Here is a 22326-nt window from a genome sequence, read left to right on the forward strand (position 1 = left end):
AAATAGCAGAAGTTATTACTCGGTGACGCCATTAACAACCGCTAAAAAAAAAAGTTGTTGAATAATGTGGTTTAAACAACGGAGATGCGACCGTGTTCGGGAAACACTCTGAGTTCGTTTCCACAACGATGCATCGTACATGGAGGTTAACCAGCGAGTTATGTCGTTGTACGGGAAACGCACCCAGATTAGTGTTATATACTGTGCTGATAGTTCTGATATATATATATTTTTTTTTAATCGGACAATGCAACTTACCACCTTATTAACTCTAAATTCAAAGTAGACTAAAATAGCTGGATCTGCCATCCCAGTGGAGGATGCGTCTGTCCCTCACTTTCAACTTTCTCAACTCCCGTTTACTCCACCGGCATCTAACAGCATTTCCACACCAGTGATACTAAATATTCTTGCAAACTGTCTAAATTGTCTAATTGTCGGGAACTGCCAAAAATTGATGTGGAAGGCTTAGCACCTGACACCCCCCATGATTCATGTCACCTTGGCCTCGGTGTAGCTTTTATATGTAAATGATTACTGGAGAGGAGCTATACAAATGCAAACCAGGGGAAGGGGGTTGCTCTGATCTAGAGTTGTCTTACCTGTTTCTTTGTCTTACACCGTGTCTCAACACATAACACCGCGACATGCAATAAAATTATATTTTTCATTTTAAACAGTCTTTTAAACAGATATCATTTAATTCTGATATCTTAGTCCTTAGCACTTGTGATACTTTTGTATTCGTTGTCAGTCATATAATAAAATCTTTATTGTTTTGAAAAATTAGCCTTCTGTTTATTTGTCTACATTATTTTCAACATTAGGATATGCTAATACTAGGGTAGGCTATAGTACTTACATAGACATAAGGCCAAATGTAAATGGTTTCCTTTCCTTTAATTTTTTATTTTATTTTTTAACTGCATGGGCAGCGCGCCACCATAATGTAAAGCACAAAAAACGCAAAAAGAAATCTAGAGAAAATTGTACTACTACTAATAATACATAAAATAAATTAATAAATTAATTTCTCCTCTTACACAAATCAATCAAATAAAGTGTATCTTAAATTGTATAAATGGTATGAAACAGACGAGTTACCTCTCAAACATGCAAATCTTCATTTGCTGTTGGTTTAAAATGTTGAAATTTATAATGTATTTTGTAATTTTGTAGGCTACTTGTTATTTTTTTTCTCTTTCGTTTTGTTAATTTATTATTCATTTAGAAAAATATATTTCACATATGGTCATATTAATTTCTTTTATATACAGCCTAGGTTTTTCTCTGCGCATAAGCTCTACGCATGACGTTCTGATGTTTATGCTGCTTTTTGCTTGTGTGAAATTAATCCCCGAAAACGAATTTAGCTGTTTTTAATGTGTCACAGCCACCAATCAGTTCTGATTAAAATGTATTTAAACAATCTTGTCGGTTATAACGACGTCGGTTGTCGGTTGGGGAAAATGTAATCTAATAAAACTTCATGAGGAAAAAAAGAAAAGAAAACAATAATGAAACGGCTCCTGCTTATGAATAACTTTTTATTTGATGTTGAAGTATCTGAATAGTCTATAGGCTGTAACAAAGTGCTTTTCTAGTCCCACTCCCATGAGGTTTTCTTCCACTTCCGCCCGCTCCCGCTATATACTAACTATATATATATATATATATATATATATATATACATACCCTTATATAGCCTATATATATACCCACTTAGAATAATTTTCTTCCCGACCCGACCGCTAAATTTAAATCTCATTTCCAGAATCTCACATTTAACCATTTGGAAACAATGTCGAGTATAAAACTTTTTTCGCAGTACATCCATTATTTCCATGTTCAACTTTGAAGACGTATTATAGCCCTGCATTTTAGCCCGTCAAATGCGGCCTAAAACTATATTTTAGACATTCAGTGGTGATTTAAAAAAAAAATATTCAGCGCTGTCAGCAGCATTAAGCGCACGTTCAGCACAGCTTGGAAGGGTTCCGTGTTTAAAGCATAGCTACCACAAAACACTGGCAAAAGTAAATACCATGACTGTCTAATAGTAAGGAGATATTTCAATTATTTATTTATAAACTACTGTTTTCTGAGTCAGTGATGCTGCAGTTAACAGTCCTCCTCATCTCCTCGTTGGACGCGCGCCTTTAGAGAGAAATGCATATAGCTACATAATAAAAACAGTTTTTGTTTTCTATTTGTTTTTTTCGTTGAGTAGTAATTTAAGTCTTTCTACATATTTATTTATCATGTCTGACAAAAAATAACGGTTAAATATTTTCCACTGAAAAAAATGTAACTGATCGAGCTTGAGCCTTCATGTCCTAAAAATGTGTTTTGCACTCTTGTGTAAACGATTGGATATGCACCTAATAGCGCATATTTATATCTATTATTATTTATATATTTTATTTTACATCAATGGATTTTATTTTAGCCAATTCGTGATTTGAGAAGGCAAATTGAAACACAGAGTAGGTCAACTCACTGTCTGCCGCTTGGTCTTTAAGAAACAAAAAGCTTACGTTTAACGAACAAAAATGCTCCAAACTTTTTTTTTCTAAATTACCTTAATTACCTTAAGAAACGAAATTATAAATACTTTGCCGTTACATACAGAATGAATTACAGACGTAAATACTGTCCAAATATCCCTCTTTGTGCAGGGTTTGGCTACAGAATGTTGTTCCTTGCGCCACCTGGTGGATATTGTATGAAGTGCAACCACGTTGTAAAAAAATCTAAAAAAGCCGCTGCGGCAGGACGCGTGGCCTCGCGTGCCGAATTGCAGGCTGCCGCGTGAAAATAGACGCATTTTTAATGGCCAGATCTGTATTTCCACACTATTTGATATGCAGTGCTGGATAGATTACTTACAAATTGTAGTGCCTTACAGATAACAGTCTATATGATAAACTGTAGTTAGTATCATAATCCGGATTACAAATTGGGTAATGTAGCCTGACTTTTTGATTACTTTTAGATTATTTTTGACCAGGTCTCTGAACCGGTTTAAGGAACAAAAACGAAAACTGGAAACGAACAAAGTTTTGACAGGAACAGAACCAGAAACAAAATCGAAATTGTAGTTCCGAATTTTAAATGATTTTCCTTTTTTATTATTTTATTTTATCATTCCATTTAATATTTGAAATTTGCTGTCAACCAATGACAAATTCAAGCAGTACTGTTTTTCAAGCCCTGCTTTTGACCTAACTTGTTTATCACATAGACGTCAATGTGATTACTGTGTTCCATATTGATGAAAAAAATAGAAAATACATTTCATTCTTTTTTTAAAAATCATAACATGCATTAAATGGCAGGGGTTCATGATTAAGCTGTAGGGTGTTTATAAATGTCAAAAGCTTGGGAATCCCCACATTACATGAACAAATATTAATAAACATGATATTACATAGCCAACATTTTCCTGGTTTGAATTTTTCAATATTATTAATTAGTAAGGGTCATTGCATATGATGAAGACATTTCACAGCCATGCATCGGCAATGTTTAGTAACTTGCATAATTATTAGTCTCATTTATATAAGTGGTAGATTAATGTGGAAAGATTAAATTAAATCATAAGAAACTAAGCATAACACAAAAACATAAGAACTGGGGTGAGTAAAAAAATTAAGAATAATTTACTGCTATTGTGTGAATAATATGTAATCATGTAATCCTTTAAAAAACTTACTGTAATCTGACTATAAGCATTTTAAAACAATCCAATTACAAGTACTTAATTTTTTGGATCTGATTATGTAATCCAGATTACATATAATCTGTTACTACACAGCACTGTCGATTGATACAATGTTTGCGCAGTAAACTTATTGTTAGCTTGGACATTTTTCACATGAGGTGAAAAATGAGGTTTATTGCTGTCATACAGTCAAAACAAAAATTAATAATATATATTTCAGATATCATTTTTGATATTGTTTTACTAGTGGGTGCAGGACACTGTAGTTCATTTATGCAAGGGAGGGTAGCAAAATAAAGTAAACTGTGACATATTATACCCAAAAAAAATCTTAATACAGTGGACTACAAGTAAAATTGATATAAATTTGAACCCAAAAATTTGATTTGACACTTTGACCTGATCATCATGTTACATACCTTTCTATCAAAGTCATCTGACATTATCAAGATGAATTTGTTAGTTTAACTCTGAGTTCTTGTCATATTATTACCATTTTCTTAACTATAGCGAATAAACTGATATTGTGAGAAATGTTGAAGGTGTCTGAGTACATTTTGGTTTGACTGTATATGGGTGAATCATATTCATATCTTATCTGACATATTCAGGTCTTATTTGTACCCAAGAAAATCAATGATATTTTACATTAAGAAAATGAAGATTACATTAGTATCACAAACATATGACATTTACCGGTGGCTGCAATAAATGCCAACAGATTTTACTCCTCCTCAATCTCTCATGCTCTAATTATTGAAGCTCTAATACAGGGACTCCCAAACTTTTTGTCAGCTGAATCCCTTCAAACTTTGACTTGAAGTTAATATTTTTTTTAAAATGTCACAACACTTTTTGTGATCCTGGACCACAAAACCAGAGATTTATACATCACCTGAACGCTGTCAATTGATGTATCGTTTGTAAGGATAGAATAGTATTTGACCGAGATACAACTATTTGAAAATCTGGAATCTAACAATGCAAAAAATCTAAAAATTGAAAAAAATTACCTTTAAAGTTGTCTAAATGAAGTTCTTAGCAATGCATATTACAAATTAAAAAATATTTTTTGATATTTATGATAGGAAATGGAATATTATCTTTACTTAATGTCCTAATGATTTTTGGCATAAAAGAAAAATGTATCATTTTGACCCATACAATGCATTTTTGGCTATTGCTGCAAACATACCTGTGCTACTTAAGGCTGGTTTTGTGGTCCAGGGTCACATTTGTATATTCACAAAACTCTGATGCAGGTTATTAGTGACACGATGCACAGGTAAACAAATGAAATATCTTTTTAGCAAGGGTTTTGTTTTGATTTTACAATTATTTATTTATTTTTACATTTAATGATTTCATTCATTCTTAACATTCCATCAACTAACTCACAAACCCCCTGCATTTCCCTCACAAATCCTACCACTGAAAATACAGTGCTGTATTTTCTGTCTCACCCATCCTGAACAATCTCACCTCCCCCTTGTTTCTCAAACTCTATTGATTTTAATTTATTTTGAAACCAATTTTAAAATAAAAGCAGGTAACTCCGCTGGTTTTCATTTTTGATGGTCAGCAAGAAGCTTTAATAATCTCAGCGCATTTGTGACTGAGGGAGGACCAGGAAAATAAGATGCCAAACTGAGCTCTAATGAGATCATTTTCACGAGATGGTTGCATAATGCGCTTATAGTTAAGTTTTAAAGACATCTGATGTAAATGTCAATTAGACAAATTAGAGATCTAACAATATCCATTGTCAGTGATTAAATTAAAGGTGCAGTGTGTAATATTGATAGTTAGTGGTTGACAGCTACTGAAGTCCAAATTCTAAAATGCTTAAAGTGGGTTAATGCATTAAAACAGTGTTTTTAAAAGACCAAACTTAATAAACACATTATTAATAAAGCCTATTATAGAAAACCGTTATAAGGAAAACTCTTAACATGGATTAATGCATTAAAACAGTGTTTCTAAAAGACCAAACTCAAGTTTGTCTGTACATAATGATTTATTAATAATGTTTGAGTTTGCTCATTTAAAAACATTAAGTGCATTAAGCATTTTCCTTGGGAGCGAAACGCTTAACGTGGAATTAAACATGTTGTGTTCTTATTCTGGACTTATCTGCTTGTCTGTACATTATATGCTTTATTGATAATGTGTTCACTGAGTTTGCTCATTTAAAAACACTGTCTTAACGCATTAAGGCGAGACACTGCAGGTCAATAGGGTAATAAAAAAAGTTATCACCATGTTGAATGATTACATTTGTAATACAAAAAATGTTTGCAATTATCAGTTTTCTAAAATGTTATGTTTTAATATGCAAGAGGCAATATTTTATTAAATATGCGCTAATTTGCATACATTTCTAGTACAAAAATCTAAACGCTGGATGAAGTCAGTTTCAAAATTCTTGTTTAATTTTTTTTTTTACATTAGAGTCAAATGTTTTTACAGAAGGAATTTTACAGAAGGAACATAATTCAGAAAAAACTTGGAACAGGCGGAATTTTTTTTTTCTTTTTTTTTTTTTTAAGTTTTTTTGAGGAATAAAATGTATAAAATCTAGCAAATCATATATGAACAAATCCCTCTGTAAAAACCTTCAGGATATAGACAGGAGTTTGGTGTGTGCAAGTGCTACTTAAGTGGAGATTTATGGCTCAGTGTAGGAGAAAAAACTCATTTTGAGAAAACAGCCTTTAAAAATATGTATTGTTATTGAAATCTATTGACACAAATAGATAAAGTGCTATAAAAGAAACACTTGATTGTGTCTTTTGGATGTTTTTTTTTTTCACTAATCTGAAAAAACTCTATGAAAAACCAAAAAGCCCAAAATTTTTAACTTGACAGGTGCATGAAAAAACTCTAGTTTTTGCCTGCAGTGTCTTCCTCAAGTTGCGTTGCGTTCGCATTATAGCTCGTATCTGCTTGTCTGTACATTACCAAAGACTATAGAATACCAAAGACATGTCACTCGTGTAGTTTTGAATGGAGAAAAATGCAACGGTCATCATGGCCGTGAAGCTCCGCCTTCTTAGTGAAAGAGCCAATCGTTGATTAGTAAAGTCAGCGCGTCACTGCAGCTGCCGTTAGAAGTCCCGGTTGCTATAGAAACAATCGGCGCTTTGAGACGTGAGCTCAGTACTGCGCATGCGCACTGGCTCATTTAGCCGGAAAAATGAGCGTTTTTTTAACGCTATTGGAGCACAAGGAACCATATTTATGAGGCAGTTCTTGTTGGATTTCTTTGCAGATTTAAAATATGAAATTTAATCGTGAGGTTGGTGAACAGTTTTGGAGAATTTGATGTTTCCCCATTCAAAGAGATAGGAGTTGCACTTGAATGCCCGAGTAGCGTTTCAAAGATGGCCGCCGAGTCACATGACTTGTCTTAAAAGGACTTTGACATTACATACTTTATTAATAATGTGTTTACTGAATTTGGTCCTTTAAAAACACAGTTTTAAAGCATTAGGCCATGTTAAGCCTTTTTCACATTAAGCGTTTTAGAATGTCCCCAAATTCAAAATAATGGAAAGTCTTCTCCCTCCTTTCCTCTTCAGACTTGAAGCTCATGCAGGTTGCCAGATTTAGGACACTTAAAAGGAATGAGCGTAATTGACAATAAAAAGCGACAAGCATTATGCTGTAAGCTGATGAGTTGATTTATCCATATTTAATATCCCTTTGGTCATAGAGCTTTTTGGTTGTATGTTGAGGCTTCAGTTCATTTTCTGGCTTCCATGGCTAAAATACGTTATGTTTCCACTAACTGGCAACCCAGGATGTCAAAATACTATTGGTTAAACTGGCAGTGGGCCCTTAGAATGTTTGCTTAATATCTACATACAGCACCTTTAAATTTCACACACCTAATTTTAGGAATTAAGCAAGTTTTAGTTCTGTCTGACCATCTCATTTGTGGGACAGCAAAACTCAGGGTAAAACAAAGCACATTAGGTTTGGAGGTGACTGGAGGTTGGGCTTATGAGGAGATTGTAACACCAACCTCTCGGGTCTTGAATTTAGAGCAGAGAAGTCACGTAGCCAGCACATTGCACAAGAAGAGAGAAAACAGAAGCACATATCATATCATCATCTAAATGTCTTTTAACGAGGAGTCAGGTTTGCAGTTTGGGTCTGTGTGAAATAAGACCACAGTCACTGATCATTAGGGCTGATGCAGAGGGAAACTGTGAGATGCACCAGAAAGGAAGATGATAAACATGAAGTAATCAGATGCTAGTTTTTCTGAAAGACGTGACGCCTGCGAACCATTTATAGAGTTCCTGTCAGAAGAAGTGCTATCCTATATTCAGCTTATGCTGTGTCACCGAGTGCTGTTACCCACTGATTCAAGTTATTACACATCTGTTTTCCGCCAATTAAAATGAAGGCCTGACTGCTGAATAATTTAATTAGTGTAATTTATTAAAAGTTATTAGAAGCTGATTTTATGATTAGCAATGGGTGTCACAGAGTTTTTTAAAATTTAATTTCATTAATATGCATCAGACAGTGGGGGCTGAGACTACTGTTCAAAAGTTTGAGGTCCATATGTTTTTTTGTTTTGTTTTTTAAGAAAGAAAGTAATACTTCTGTTCATGAAAGATGCATAAATTGAAAAAAGTGAGAGTAAATATACTGCTGCTCAAAAGTTTGAAATCAGTAAGATTTGTTTTACTTTTTAAGTCTCATATGATCAAAGTCCCATTTATTTGATAAAAAAAGTAATTTTAAGAAATATATTATTGCAATTAAAAAAAAAAGTGTTCTATTTTAATATCCTTTAAAATTTAATTTATTTCTGTGATGCAAACCTGAATTTGTCATGAGCCATTACTCCAGTCTTTAGCGTCATATTGAATGATTGATTGATTTATTATCAACGTTGGAAACAGTTGTGCTGCTTAATATTTTTTGGAACCTCTGATACTTTCAGCTTTTATTAAAAATAGAAAACTAACAATAAAAGTCTTTACTATCAGTTTTTATCAATTTACCACATCCTTGCTGAATAAAAGTATTTATTTATTTCAAAGAGAGAAAGAAAAAAAATGTACTGACCCCAAACTGTGATGTATGGTTTTCTATTTTAAATAAATGCTGGCCTTTTTAACTTTTTATTTGTCAAAGAATCCTGTTAAAAAAATAAAAATCACAGGTTCCAAAAAAATATTGAGCGGCACAACGGTTTCCAACATTGATAATATATCAGCGTATTAGAATGATTTCTATAGGATCATATGACACTAAAGACTGGAGTAATGATGCTAAAAATTCAGCTTTGTATAAATTATATTTTCAAGTATATTACAATAGAAAACAACCATTTTAAATTGCATAAACATTTCACAATATTCATACTGATCCCAAACTTTAAAACAAAAATGTTCTTTTATTGATAATAATCATTATTAATAATCAGAAATGTTTCTTGAACAGCAAATCAGCATATTAGAATGATTTTTGAAGCATCAAGTGACATTGAAGACTGGAGTAATGATACTGAAAATTCAGCTTTGTTCACAGCAATCAATTACATTTTAACATTTATTAAAATAGAAAACATTTCACAGTATTACTGTATTTTTGATTATTAGATGCTGCATTGGTGACCTAAAAGATTTCTTTCAAAAATATATATTTTTTTTTTATTACCGACCCCAAACTTTTGAATGGCATTTACGTGATCACTGGAGTGTGCTGATGTCTGGGTACAAGAGGGATTGTGCACTTGGGAAAGATTTTGGTGATTGAAGGAGCACAAGAGGTAGGAATGATTGACATTATCCATGGGCTGCTCCCACTCACTAGTATGGGATCTCTCCTCAAAGTGCTGCACTAAATAACAGGCAGAATCTAAACTACTGCTGCCACTGTCTGCAAGAGAGAGAGAGACGTAAAGACCGCCAACCAACAGCATCACATGATCAGAGACAAAGATACAAAAAAAAAAAAAGAGACCAAAAGACATCATACAGATTGGAAAGTTTTGAGATGTTATTTACAGAATCTGTGAGTCAGCAACAAAAAGGGGGTTTTCAAGCTTTAAGTTTAATAAAGCGTTACAATTTTTCCCACCTACATTATGTGTCCTGTTTAATTAAATTGTTTTTCTGAGCAAAAAAATAATGACTATCATACATTTTATCTATGATTTACATGGACCCTGGACCACAAAACCAGTCTTAAGTAGCACAAGTAAATTTGTAGCAATAGTCAGAAATACACTTTATGGGACAAAATAATCGATTTTTCTTTTATGCCAAAAATTATTAGGACATTAGATAAAGATCATGTTCCATAAAAATATTTTGTAAATTTCCTACCGTAAATATATCAAAACTCAAAACAAATTTTTGATTAGTAATATGCATTGCTAAGAACATCAATTGGACAACTTTACAGGGGATTTTCTTAATATTTTTATCTTTTTCCACCCTCAGAGTATCTCAGCCAAATATTGTCCTACTGAAAGCTTATATTTATTCAGCTTTAAGATAATTTATAAATATCAGTTTCAAAAATTGACCCTTATGACCCTTATGTTTTGTGGTCCAGGGTCACGTCCGTCAGGGAAAGTTACTTATAAAAGTAATGCATTACAATATTGTGTTACTCCCTAAAAAGTAACTAATTACATTACTTACTTATTATGGAAAGTAATGTGTTGCGTTACTTTTGCGTTACTTTTTAAAATCTGGGCAGGGCTTGCTTGTTTGTTTTTAAATAAAAAAAAAAGTTATATTTGGCAAATGTAAAATCTCTTTCACACCAAAAGCCTCAGGCTGAAGGAAAAGTATGTCTGTACAGTAGAATGGAGAAGAAGAAAAGAACAAATGTTAGTTTATCTTGAGTAATTTTTGCTTATTAGTATGGTTAAATTGGATCATCGAAGTTTAGCAGCAAAGACACAGGTTAATAAAATGGGATTAAAAACTTAAAAGATATTTGTATCATTTAACATGTTTAATTATTGCAGGTTTGCATCATTCTGAGTTGCATTTCACTGCTTTTATTTAATTTGATAAATACTGAATCTGTTTTTTTGTGAGATTAATTAATGCATGTTCACATTTATTCTAGAACTGTAACATCTTACTCCTGATTTCTCTCAACATGAGGACAGGAGAGCTTTCAATCAATAAAAGGGAAAAAAGTAACTGGCCTTACTTATTTGAAAAAGTAACTTTCTTGTAAATGAAAAAATAAAGTGTTACTGTATTTGTTACTTGAACAATATCTGATTACATAACTCACATTACCTGTAATGTGTTAAACATACTGTTAAAATCTTCCTTCTTCCTTTTTTTCTATCCTTCTAGGTTTTACTCATTTGTCAGACTCAGCAGAACATTTTTAATCATTTAAAATACAGTAAAATTCAGTACAATCACTAATTCTGTTACCTAATTTCATATTTTATTTTCAAAAGTTATTTGAAACATTAACGCAGAAACTCTACTTGCATGTAGTATGCTTTCTATGTATATAAAACCTCTTTCATACAATTATTTTGATGCAGACACCATGTGAGACGTCTTCTCATTGACCCATATTCATAATTTTGTCTACTGTGTATTTTTTGTACTGTGTACTTTATTACTGTATTGTATTAGATTTAATTTTATTGTATTTTTTTTATTATTCTGTTATATTTTATTTAATTGCCTTAAATCCTATGCATGTATGTTTTTTTTCTGCATTTGTCACTAAGACACACCTTGTATGTGTAAACACACTGCCAATAAAGCGCTTTCTGGCTCTGCAGCCTTGGAAAGTAAAAGGGTACAAGTCAAGCTAAGATGATTCTCAGGTTTTACACACACTTGTGAAGCTTACAAAGCTCAAACTGCTGTCATTAAAGCAAAAAGAGGAAAAATCATTATTTGAAATTGCTGATTATTTTCCAATTCATAAAAAAATTGATTGATATCATCATTTTATGATAACAAAAATTGCATAAACTTGCATTTCCACTAGTGGTCCTTGACTGTTAGACTGCATGTGGCGACCAAGACACACTAAAGAGAGTCATTGCCAGGCATCAACTGTTTGCGCTCGTGACGCACAACAAAACTACATTTGTTTGATCTGATGGTCTAGACAAGCAAACCAAAGCCACATTGTTTCTTCCTCCACTGATACTCTGATATCCAGCAATTCAAACCTAGATGACGTCAGCATACCTGCAGCCCATCTGATGCTTTATAGCTTTAAATTCCAAAAGTTTTTATAAATAATCCTGAATGAAAGTTCAACATCTTGATTTTTTGCTAATAAACCACATTATCTAATGAGGTCAAAGACAAATCAAACACAAAACACTGCTGACTGTTTATTTGAAGCAGATCTTGAGGTTAAAAGCCAAAACCACAGTCTGCATCATTTTTCATAGAGACCTCTCTGACTAATTTTGCCCAGTCATGAAACATGAACGACAAGGGGAGATTCATACCTCTTCGTTTCCTGCGTCTCTCGCCGCCATCTCCGACTTCATCTTCACCCTCATCCATATCCTCTGATCCGCTGCCGTCAGAGCCGGAGATCTCCTCACCTGAGCAGTAATAAAGCATAGCATGGGATTGTTTCTCAGTACTAAACATGTATAAATACTCTGGCTCTGAACCCAAACACTAGAGTGTTTCTTACACTCTACCACAGATGCACATCCTAAAGAAAGCAAAATTATTCTGCCTTTTAAGATTCAATAATTGTGTACTACGAATGTTAATAAATGTCTATCTACATGTAACCCTGCGCTACAAAATCTTAAGTAGCACTGGTATATTTGTAGCAATAGCCAAAAATACATTGTATGGGTCAAAAATTATTTTCTTTTATGCAAAAAATTAAATACAATTATTAAGTAAAGATCATGTTCCATGAAGATATTTAGTAAATTTCCTACCGTAAATATCTAAACTTAATTGTTAATTAGTAATATGCATTGCTAAAGAATGCATTTGGACAACTTTAAAGACGATTTTATCATTATTTTGTTGTTTTTTTGCACCCTGAGATTCCAGATTTTCAAATAGTTGGATCTCAGCCAAATACTGTCCTATCCTAACAATCCCTACTTTAATGGAGAACTTATTTATTCACCTTTCAGATGATGCATACATACCAATTCTTTTTTAAAATTACTCTTATGACTGGTTTTGTGGTCCTACATATTAATTTATTAAATATAGAGGACAAAACATCCACTACCGTTTAAAAGTTTGTGGTCAGAAAGGAAAATTGATCAAACTAGCAGAGATGACATTTATAGCTATACAAAAGATTTTAAAGCACCACAATCATTTTTATATAGATAATAATCCAAAATGTTTCTTAAGCAGTATATCAGCATATAAGAAGGATTTCGGAAGGGTCATGTGACACTGAAGACTGAAGTATTGATGCTGAAAATTCAGCTTTGCTTAATAAATTACATTTTAGAACAGATTCCAAAGAAAATGTAATAATCACAATAGTACTTTTTACTGTATTTTTCATTAAATAAATGCCGCCCTGGTAAGATTAAGAGACTTCTTTCAAAAACAGTAGCATCCTTTTTTAATAGAAAACAATTATTTTTAACTACATTTAGGCTCCTACTTTTTTTTTCTTGTATTCAAACATTAATTACATTTATTTATTAATTTAAATGTATGGTTCCTCTGATTGAAAAAAAGAGGAAACACATGAATAGAGATATTTATTTTGTAATCAAGATATGATAAATCATCAAATATTCTGAGATATAACTCAGCTCAACTAATCTGTCTATAGAATCTATATCTCAACTAAAATAAAGATATCACTTTAACAGCATTGCCATTCCTAGTGCGTGTTTTTAATCTTGCAACATGCTAACATAAAGCTATATTAAAATCTACTGTATGCATTGAAATTCCTATTCACTGACCATCAAAATAAATTTCTCAACTGTATGTAGTCAAATTGCAGCATTCTAGGTTTTAGACTAGAGCCAATGAGTCACATCCTGAAGAGCAACCCTGACAAACACATGACACAGCTAAAACTAATGCAGTGTACCTTCTTCCAGTTTTTTCTTGAGCTCTTCAATTTCCTTCTGAAATTGGCGCAAGAGTGCGTCCTTGGGGTCCTCATTAATCCTGGCCTTGTTCTTGATGTTTTTGGCACGGTTGGCATAACGAAGTGTACTGATGGTTTCATCGTAGTTGTAATCTGCTGGGCCAATGTTCGCACACTGCAGAATAAGACAGCGATAAAAAAAATTTAAAGTTATACTGTGTGTAGTACAATCGCTGAAATCAGATTCCAAAACTAGTAGTAAAAGTGTTTTACCAGCAATTTAATCAACAAAGGCAGGGCACTACAGTGCCACCATTTAAGTCGCATTTGTGACTACTGTGTGCAACTATGAAAAATATTTAGGTGCACTATGTACAACTGACCCATTTGCGCTGAGTGGAGCTTCAAAGGTTTCTACGTGTTTATGCAACATTGAGTATCACAGACATATATCACAAATCATTTCATAAACAGGAACTTTGTGAGATTGTGAAGCAAGATGAGTGACAGCTTTTAATGATTTTAAGGGAGTTTGTAAATGAGATATTGATTTAAACAGTTAAATAAGCAAGTTAATATTAAGTGACTTACACTGTCTGACTATAACACTATTGCCTGATTTTGCTCTATTTCGTCATCAAAAATAGTTTGAAAAAATCAAAGCTGAGCCGCTGTGCATCTCCATTCAAACACAGCGGTGTTTCATTTATGAATGACCGTGCGTTTTTTTAAATCTAGTAAGTCAATGATTCAATTTCCCATTCATAGACAGTCACAAGCTTTATTCCTAAATTAATCAGTCAAAATTGTATATTTAAAACATTTACCTCAACATGATTTTATGAATTTGATTGCATTCATGACACCTCTGAGCCTCATTAAACTGAAAATACACCTTCAAGCCAGTTTTGTGTTCTTCTTTGGCACATAAATTTTGTTAATACTGATTTCATTTGATTGGTAAATTATTCTTATTCTGTTGTTTTAATTACTTTTTTTAAAAGCATAAAAAATATATATTTTTTTTAAATATGACATAAAAAGATGACATAGTTTTAATAAAGTTGTCAAAAATGCCTTTACAAAGGTAAAAACAAAATTCCCCTGTAAATCACTTTAAGGAGTCAAACATTACCTCTTAATGGGAAGGCAAATTTTTGATTTGATATTTTGATTATTGATTAGAAGGTGCTCCTGAATTTTTCATGTAAGGAGCACAAGTGCATAGAGCCCTGAATAGGTATACTATAAAAGCCAAGACTTGTATCTGTGTGCACACTGACCATCATAGTTTTGGAGTTTCCTCCTAGAGAGTCCTGTAAGAGTCGGGTGAGTTTTGAGTTCCTGTAGGGCACGTGGGTGCTTTTCCCATCCACCAGTGCAGAGATAACATTTCCCAGGGTGGACAGGGACAGGTTGATTTTTGTGGCCTCTTTAAGACGTTGACCTGTGGCGCCTGTTTTTCCTTGTCTTTCAGAGCCCTGAGCAACAAAACATCCCAGTAAGTAATGGAAAGAAAGCCAAGTTAATGTAAAGTTCATCCACATGACACGAGCCACCTACCGCAAGATCGACCAAGTGTAGCTTTCCCATGCGCACATGTTGATTCCCATCTACACCCTTCTCACTGCACTCGATAGTTATGGTGAAGATGGCATGAGAACGAGAGCTGTGCTCGTTCATGTTAGTCGCACCCACAGAACCTGGGCAAGGACAAATATACAAGCACAAATGTAGGTTATCTTTAAAGCTTCTGGTCTAGAAGCCAGGGCTTAAATAATGCAACATTCTTGCTCCGGTCAACACGTAATTATTGATTAAAATAATAGATTCAAGATGCATTTCAATGACTTTACTGATCTAATTTACCATTGTCTAACCACACTAATAGATTTTACTTACTTAATAAAATATACTCACGGTTTTTGTGTCCAAGAGTCATAATCCGGTCCATGTCGTCAGCATTGTTCACCACATATCCAGAAAGATCCTTGATGTAAACTCCTACATCGGGTCTCTCCTTAACCTGTATTTTAAGTTCAGTATTCATCATTTCCACATTCAAGTCATAGGGACATTTTTATAAATTTCTTTTGTGGACTGTTTAAAAGTTTATATACACTTGATTCTTAATATTGTGTTGTTACCTGAATGATCCACAGCTGTGTTTTTTGTTTAGTGATAGTTGTTCATCATGAGTAGCTTGTTTGTCCTGAACAGTTAAATGAATGAACAGTCCATTTTCAGCATTTTTGTGTATTTGAATCAACAATGACTGCATGGTTTTTGAGACACATCTTTTCACACTGAGAACAACTGAGAGACTTATATGCAACTATTACAGAAGGTTCAAACACTCACTGATGCTCCAGAAGAAGAAAAAAAACATGCATTAAGAGCTGGGGGTAAAAACTTTTGAACAGAATGAAGATGTGTACATTTTTCTTATTTTGCCTTAATATCATTATTTTATTTAGTACTGCCCTTCAGAAGCTACAGAAGATATTCCATGTTTCCCAGAAGACAAAATAAGTTAAATTTACCCTGATCTTAAAATGCTCTTAATGCAAATACACAAAAATGCTGAAAAACCAAAGAATTTGTGGGACTTGAAGGATTTTTCTGAAGAACAGCAGGCAGTTTATCTGTTCAGGACAAACAAGGGACTCATATATATATATATATATATATATATATATATATATATATATTTATATTCAGCTGTGGATCATTCAGATAACACAGTATTAAGAATCAAGGGCATGTAACCTTTTGAACAGTAGTAAAATCATTTTTATAAATTCAAATATTCTCTTGTGGACTATATTAAAACATCATATCTTATTCAGGTCAGTAAAATAAAATAAAATAAAAATAACATGCATTTTGTTTGATCCCTCTTATTTTTGTAAAATAATTAACATTTTGCAGATTCTGCAAGGTGAATGTAAACTTTTGATCTCAACTGTAAATATATTTTAAACTGATTAAACTGATCATCAGTGACACTAAAGTGATATTTATAATGTTATAAAAGACATATATTTGAAATACATGCTGTTATTTGATATTCATCAAAGAATCTTAAAAAAAAAAAAAGCAAAAGCAGCACAAGTGTTTTCAACATTGATGATAATCAGAATGTTTGATAATAATCAGAATCATGCTTCTTGAGCATCAAATCAACATACTAGAACGATTTCTGAAGAATCATGTCATGTGAAGACTGGGGTAATGATGCAGACAATTCATGATCACAGCAATAAATTACATTTTATAATATATTCAAATAGAAAACTGTTTTCTATTTTTATTTAAATATTACTGTTTTAATGAATTCTTGTTCAAATAAATGCAGCATCTTTACAAATCATTAAAGACCTAAAAAACAAAGAAGACTTTTTTCTTTTAAACAAAAAAATCTCCAAATTTTTGAATGGTCATGTATGCTGTTGTTTATATAAAACAGTGTTTGTCGACTTGACACTGATTGTGGAGATCTAAATTAGACTGTACATTTAGATAAATAAGGTAAATATGGTCAAATCTGATAACAGAGATGAAAGAACTACATTCCAATTTGTAGATGATAATATTAATCAAATGATATCACGTGCAGAAAAACATTAAAAAAAACAATGCCTCAAAGTGTGTATGAGAGGCAGAATCCTTTGAATGGCAAAATTCTGTTTGATGTGTTTAAATTCCACAGAAACTGGTGCAGTTTTTTCTGTAGAATTCTGTGGGTGCAGATATGATGCGGATGTATGCATTCGTCAAGCACTTCATGACCTATATTGGAGCGTCTTAATAATGACACACCTAATAAGTGCAGTGATGGGGGAAACTGACAAGCTCTGAACTTTCAGATGCTGAAATGTGTTGGTTTCTCACCTCCAGCCTCTGCATCTGGTCCTTTCCCAACAGGTCTCTCACCTCCTCATTGTATATTTCCAAATACGAAACTCTTACCAGAAACCTGCCAGATAACACACGTCAACAGAGTTCATCTTAACACTGATAACTGAAAAGGCGCATCACGAAAAAGCATGACAGATGATTAGAATCTTCATGATTAATCATGAATTCTAAACAGCCCAGCACTCAAAAACAATCCCCATTCTCACCTGGTGTCTCCTTCTGCTTTTGCAATGTGACCAAATACATGAGCGAATGAATTTGGAATGATTCCTCTGAGTTCAGGCACTGCTCTGACACCCTCCATAGTGAATGTCTTCCCTGTGCCTGTCTGTCCGTATGCAAATATGGTTCCTTGAAAGACAATGATTTTTAAAATTACATCTTCAAACTTACAAAAAAAATGTGAAAATATACAGTCAAGCCCGAAATTATTCATACCCCTGGCAAATTCTGACTTAAAGTTACTTTTATTCAACCAGCAAGTTTTTTTGGACCAGGAAATGACACAGGCTTCTCCCAAAATATAATTGTACAAGAGGCATCATTGTGGGGGAAAAAATATATATATTTCTCAGCTTTTATTTACTTTTGAACAAAAAGTGGCATGTCCAAAATTATTCATACCTTTTACAAACTGTCACAGTCTATGGAAAAATCTAAAGTTCTATACCATTCCAAATATTCCAAGCTGTTCTAAAGCATCCTAATTACCTTGATTCATTGGGAGCAGCTGTTGGTTTGTGGACAGTCATGGCGAAGACAAAGGAGCTCACTGAGGACCTGCGGCTGCGCATTGTGGCTGATCACAAGTCAGGAAAGGGCTATAAGACCATATCTAAATGTTTTAAAGTTCCAGTGGCTACAGTGCAAAGTATTATTAAAAAATACTAGATGTTCCGCACTGTGAAAAATCTCAGAGGATGTTATCGGAAGCCAAAAGTGACACCTGTGCTGGCCAGGAGGATAGTGAGAGAGGGAAAAAAAGAATCCAAGGATCACCACCAAGGCCATCCTGATGAATCTGGGCTCTGCTGGTGGCAACATCTCAAGGCAGACAGTCCAACGGACACTGCACACCGCTGGTTTCCACGGACACAGACCAAGGAGGACACCACTTCTCCAGATAAGGCACACAAAAGCCCGCTAGGCCTTTGCAAATGCTCATCTGGACAAAGAAGAAGACTTCTGGTCTTCTGAAACTAAAATTGAATTGTTTGGCCACAATGATGTAGCCTTCAATTGGCGTAAAAAAAGGAGAAGCCTTCAACCCTAAGAACACCATCCCCACTGTCAAACATGGTGGTGGGAACCTAATGTTTTGGGGGTGTTTTTCAGCCGGTGGACCAAGGAACCTACGTTCACAGTAAACGGCACCAAGAAAAACGAGCAATACATCAAAATTCTCGACAACAATCTCAAGCAGTCTGCAGAGAAACTTGGCCTTGGGCATCAGTGGACATTTCAGTATGACGACGACCCAAAACACACAGCAAAAGTGGTGAAGAAATGGTTAGCAGATAAAAACATTAATGTTTTGCAGTGGTTGCTGGTTGAATAAAAGTAACTTTGAAGTCAGAATTTGCCAAGAGTATGAATAATTTCGGGCTTGACTTACCCAAAAATTGTCATTGACTTACCATTGTAACCCTCCAATACTGAGTCAATTATAGGTCGAGCTGTTAAATTATACACATCCAGCTGTTTACTGTCTGGACCGAACACTGTATCGAAGGTGAAAGTCTTTGGCGGCTCACTAGTCATATCATGTTTGTTCACAGTAATCGTTCCCCGGATCTCGTCCACAGAGACGGCCAGCTTGTGTCCCATCACCTTCTCTTTCTCGTTGAGGGGTCGACATCTCACCACCACCTTCACATTATCACTCACCTCCACCTTCTCTGGTTTATCCAGCTTATTACTCTGTACAAACAGAAACAGGTTTAACAAAGTTAGTCAACAAAAATATAATAATTTCTCTTAAAAATATATAATTTTGTAATGATTTTATAAAATCTAAACAGACTGAAATCATTTTTCAAACAAATTATGACTGTCCTTTAATTGTGGCATCATTTCTTACAATTCAGTGCTTATACAAGACCAGTCAAAGGTTTTTGAACCGTAAGATTTCTTGTTTTCTAAAGAATTCTCTTTTGCTCACCAAGCCTGCATTTATTTGATCCAAAATACAGTGATTTTTTTTATATTTTGACCATTTCAAAATAGCTGTTTTCTATTTGAATATAATTTAAAATGTAATTTATTCCTGATTTCAAAGATGAATTTTTAGCATCATTACTCCAGTCACATGATTGTTCAGAAATCATTCCAAAATGCTGATTTGCTGTTCAAGAAAAAATGTAATATTATTTATTATTATTATTATTAGCAATATTTAAAACAGTTGAGTAATTTAGTTCAGGATTCTTTGATGAATAGAAAGATCTGACATTTATCTGAAATAAAAAGTGTAACATTATACACTATACCATTTAAAAGCTTGAAGTCAGTATAATTGTTTCTTTTTTGGGTAAGAAGTTATAGAAAGTAATACTTTTATTTAGCAAGTTTGCTTGAAATTGACCAAAACTTACGATAAAGGCATAGTATTACAAAATATTTCTGTCTCAGATAAATGCTGTTCTTCTGAACTTTCAGTTTCTTCAAAATACTCAGCTGTTTTCAATATAATAACAATAAATGTTTTCATCAGAATATTAGATTTTTGAAGGATGTGAGTCCATGTGACTGGGGTAATGATGCAAAATTCAGCTTTGAAATCACAGGAATAAATTACATTTTAAAATATGCAAAAAAAGGGAAATCCAAGGCACTTCTTCTGGTCCAAAAAGTTAAAAAGCCTTTACTTACATTCTGGCCATCTCAATACACATTAAAAATTTAAACTCTGCATACTGGTGCATTTTTGGCTTTCAGTATTAGTGTGGCAGGTATCAAACAAATGCCAGGTGTGGATGTAATAAGTCTGTGACATTGGGAGCAACCAAAACAGTCATTACCCTCAAAAATATGGAGGGTAAGAAACAAAAAACTGTTGACTAATATATAATATATATATATATAATTTCACAAAAATAAAGTCCAATCTAATTCTTCATTCAAACCACCTGACACACTCTGAGGAAAGCTGAAGGTCGAAATGCATTAGTGTGCAGAGTTTTAATTTTTAATGTGTATTGGGATGGCCAGAATGTAAATAAAGGCTTTTTAACTTTTTAGACCAGAAGAACTGCCTTGGATTTCTCTTTTTTGCATTCGTTGTTTCAAACCCAACCAATGAGCACCGTCTGGGATCACTTCACAAGGTCCTTAATCAGCAAAGGTCCCCTTTGATACATTTTAAAATATATTCAAATAGAAAGCCACTATCCTAAGTAGTAAAACATATTTCAACATTTTACCATTTTTGCTGTACTTTGAATCAAATAAATGCAGGCTTGATGAGCAGAAGAGAGAAAAAAATATTACTGTTGAAAAACTTTTGACTGGTAGTGTATGTTTACAATCACAGTGTAAGTTAAGAGTATGCAAATGAGTGGAATATTTAATTTAGTACAGTTATTTTCAATACCAGTTAATTTTTGTTAAATGATGCAAGCAAAAAAAAAAAAAAACTGTCTAAACATTATTTGGGACACTCCAGAAATGTTTAAAATGTTATTTCCACCACATAATAAACTAAGACTTGCGATATGTCATAAAATTCACTTTTTCAGAAAAACAAATGACAGATATCTCCTGCTGTGCATGTATGTCTACTGCTAGAGCTAAACATTGTCAGCAAACAAATAAAATACACTAGTGAGATTATTACGCGTTGTATAGCTTGTTTATGTTCTTAAAGACACAGAACACTGCACTAAAAGTGCTTATAGATAACCAAACATCAAACTAAGGCGTAATGCCTAACCTTTATAGTAAAGGTCATTGGATGTTGAATGTATTTGATAGGTGGGGTTGATGTAACTCGACGCTGTTGCTAAGCAGCGAATATGACCGTTCGGCCTGAGTCAAGCTAACAGCTAAATTAACAAACAACAGAAAAACAGATAATTTTTTTATACGCAGAACATAACTATCTAAGTATTATAAGAGGTTTTAACATAATTTCTCATTAATCTCAATAAATCTGACTCGTTGAGAGATCGCACCATCGTTAAACCCTCCTCCTGGGCTTGCTATGAAGCTAATAACTAGCAGGCGGCTAGCGTGATGTGCACAAAACAGCTCTAGTCAATTAAAAGGACGAAATCATCGGATAATACTTAAATGCATCATAGAATTGAACAATAAGCTGTAAAGAAACGCTGTCAAATAACAGTCTGTGAATGTCTGTGTCTGCATGAGATTCCGGTTGCAAAGCAAAGGAATGACGAGAAGGTGGGGCATAACAACACACACATTACACAGCGACAAATGAAGATACGAGATTAAAATCTTACCGGCATTTTCAAATGCTGGTATATGGCTCTTTATTAAGACGTAAATAAAGGTGTTTTCGTCTGGAAGGATAACAGATGAGCTCATTCGGGTGGGTGATGTATTTTTCCAGCTCAAGCGCCCATCCCAACCTGCCCGCTGCTGCGCGTACT

General features: G+C 33.6%; 1 protein-coding gene across 1 annotated transcript in view; it reads right to left on the minus strand.

The window, feature by feature from the left end:
• Positions 1-22315, minus strand: part of kif3a (kinesin family member 3A) — a 28791-nt gene extending 6476 nt beyond the window's left edge. The window contains exons 1-10 of the mRNA XM_073820238.1: positions 22177-22315; positions 19351-19633; positions 17920-18064; positions 17687-17771; positions 15713-15818; positions 15356-15495; positions 15076-15273; positions 13793-13967; positions 12204-12302; positions 9432-9625 (exon numbers count right to left, since the gene is read on the minus strand). Of these exons, the coding sequence (XP_073676339.1) occupies positions 9432-9625; positions 12204-12302; positions 13793-13967; positions 15076-15273; positions 15356-15495; positions 15713-15818; positions 17687-17771; positions 17920-18064; positions 19351-19633; positions 22177-22182 (1431 nt within the window). The 5' untranslated portion in view covers positions 22183-22315. The remainder of the gene's footprint in view (positions 1-9431; positions 9626-12203; positions 12303-13792; positions 13968-15075; positions 15274-15355; positions 15496-15712; positions 15819-17686; positions 17772-17919; positions 18065-19350; positions 19634-22176) is intronic.
• Between the last annotated feature and the right edge of the window lie 11 nt (positions 22316-22326).

This window comes from Garra rufa, chromosome 16 (assembly GCF_049309525.1).
Source record: "Garra rufa chromosome 16, GarRuf1.0, whole genome shotgun sequence".
In the NCBI taxonomy this organism is placed as follows: domain Eukaryota; kingdom Metazoa; phylum Chordata; class Actinopteri; order Cypriniformes; family Cyprinidae; genus Garra; species Garra rufa.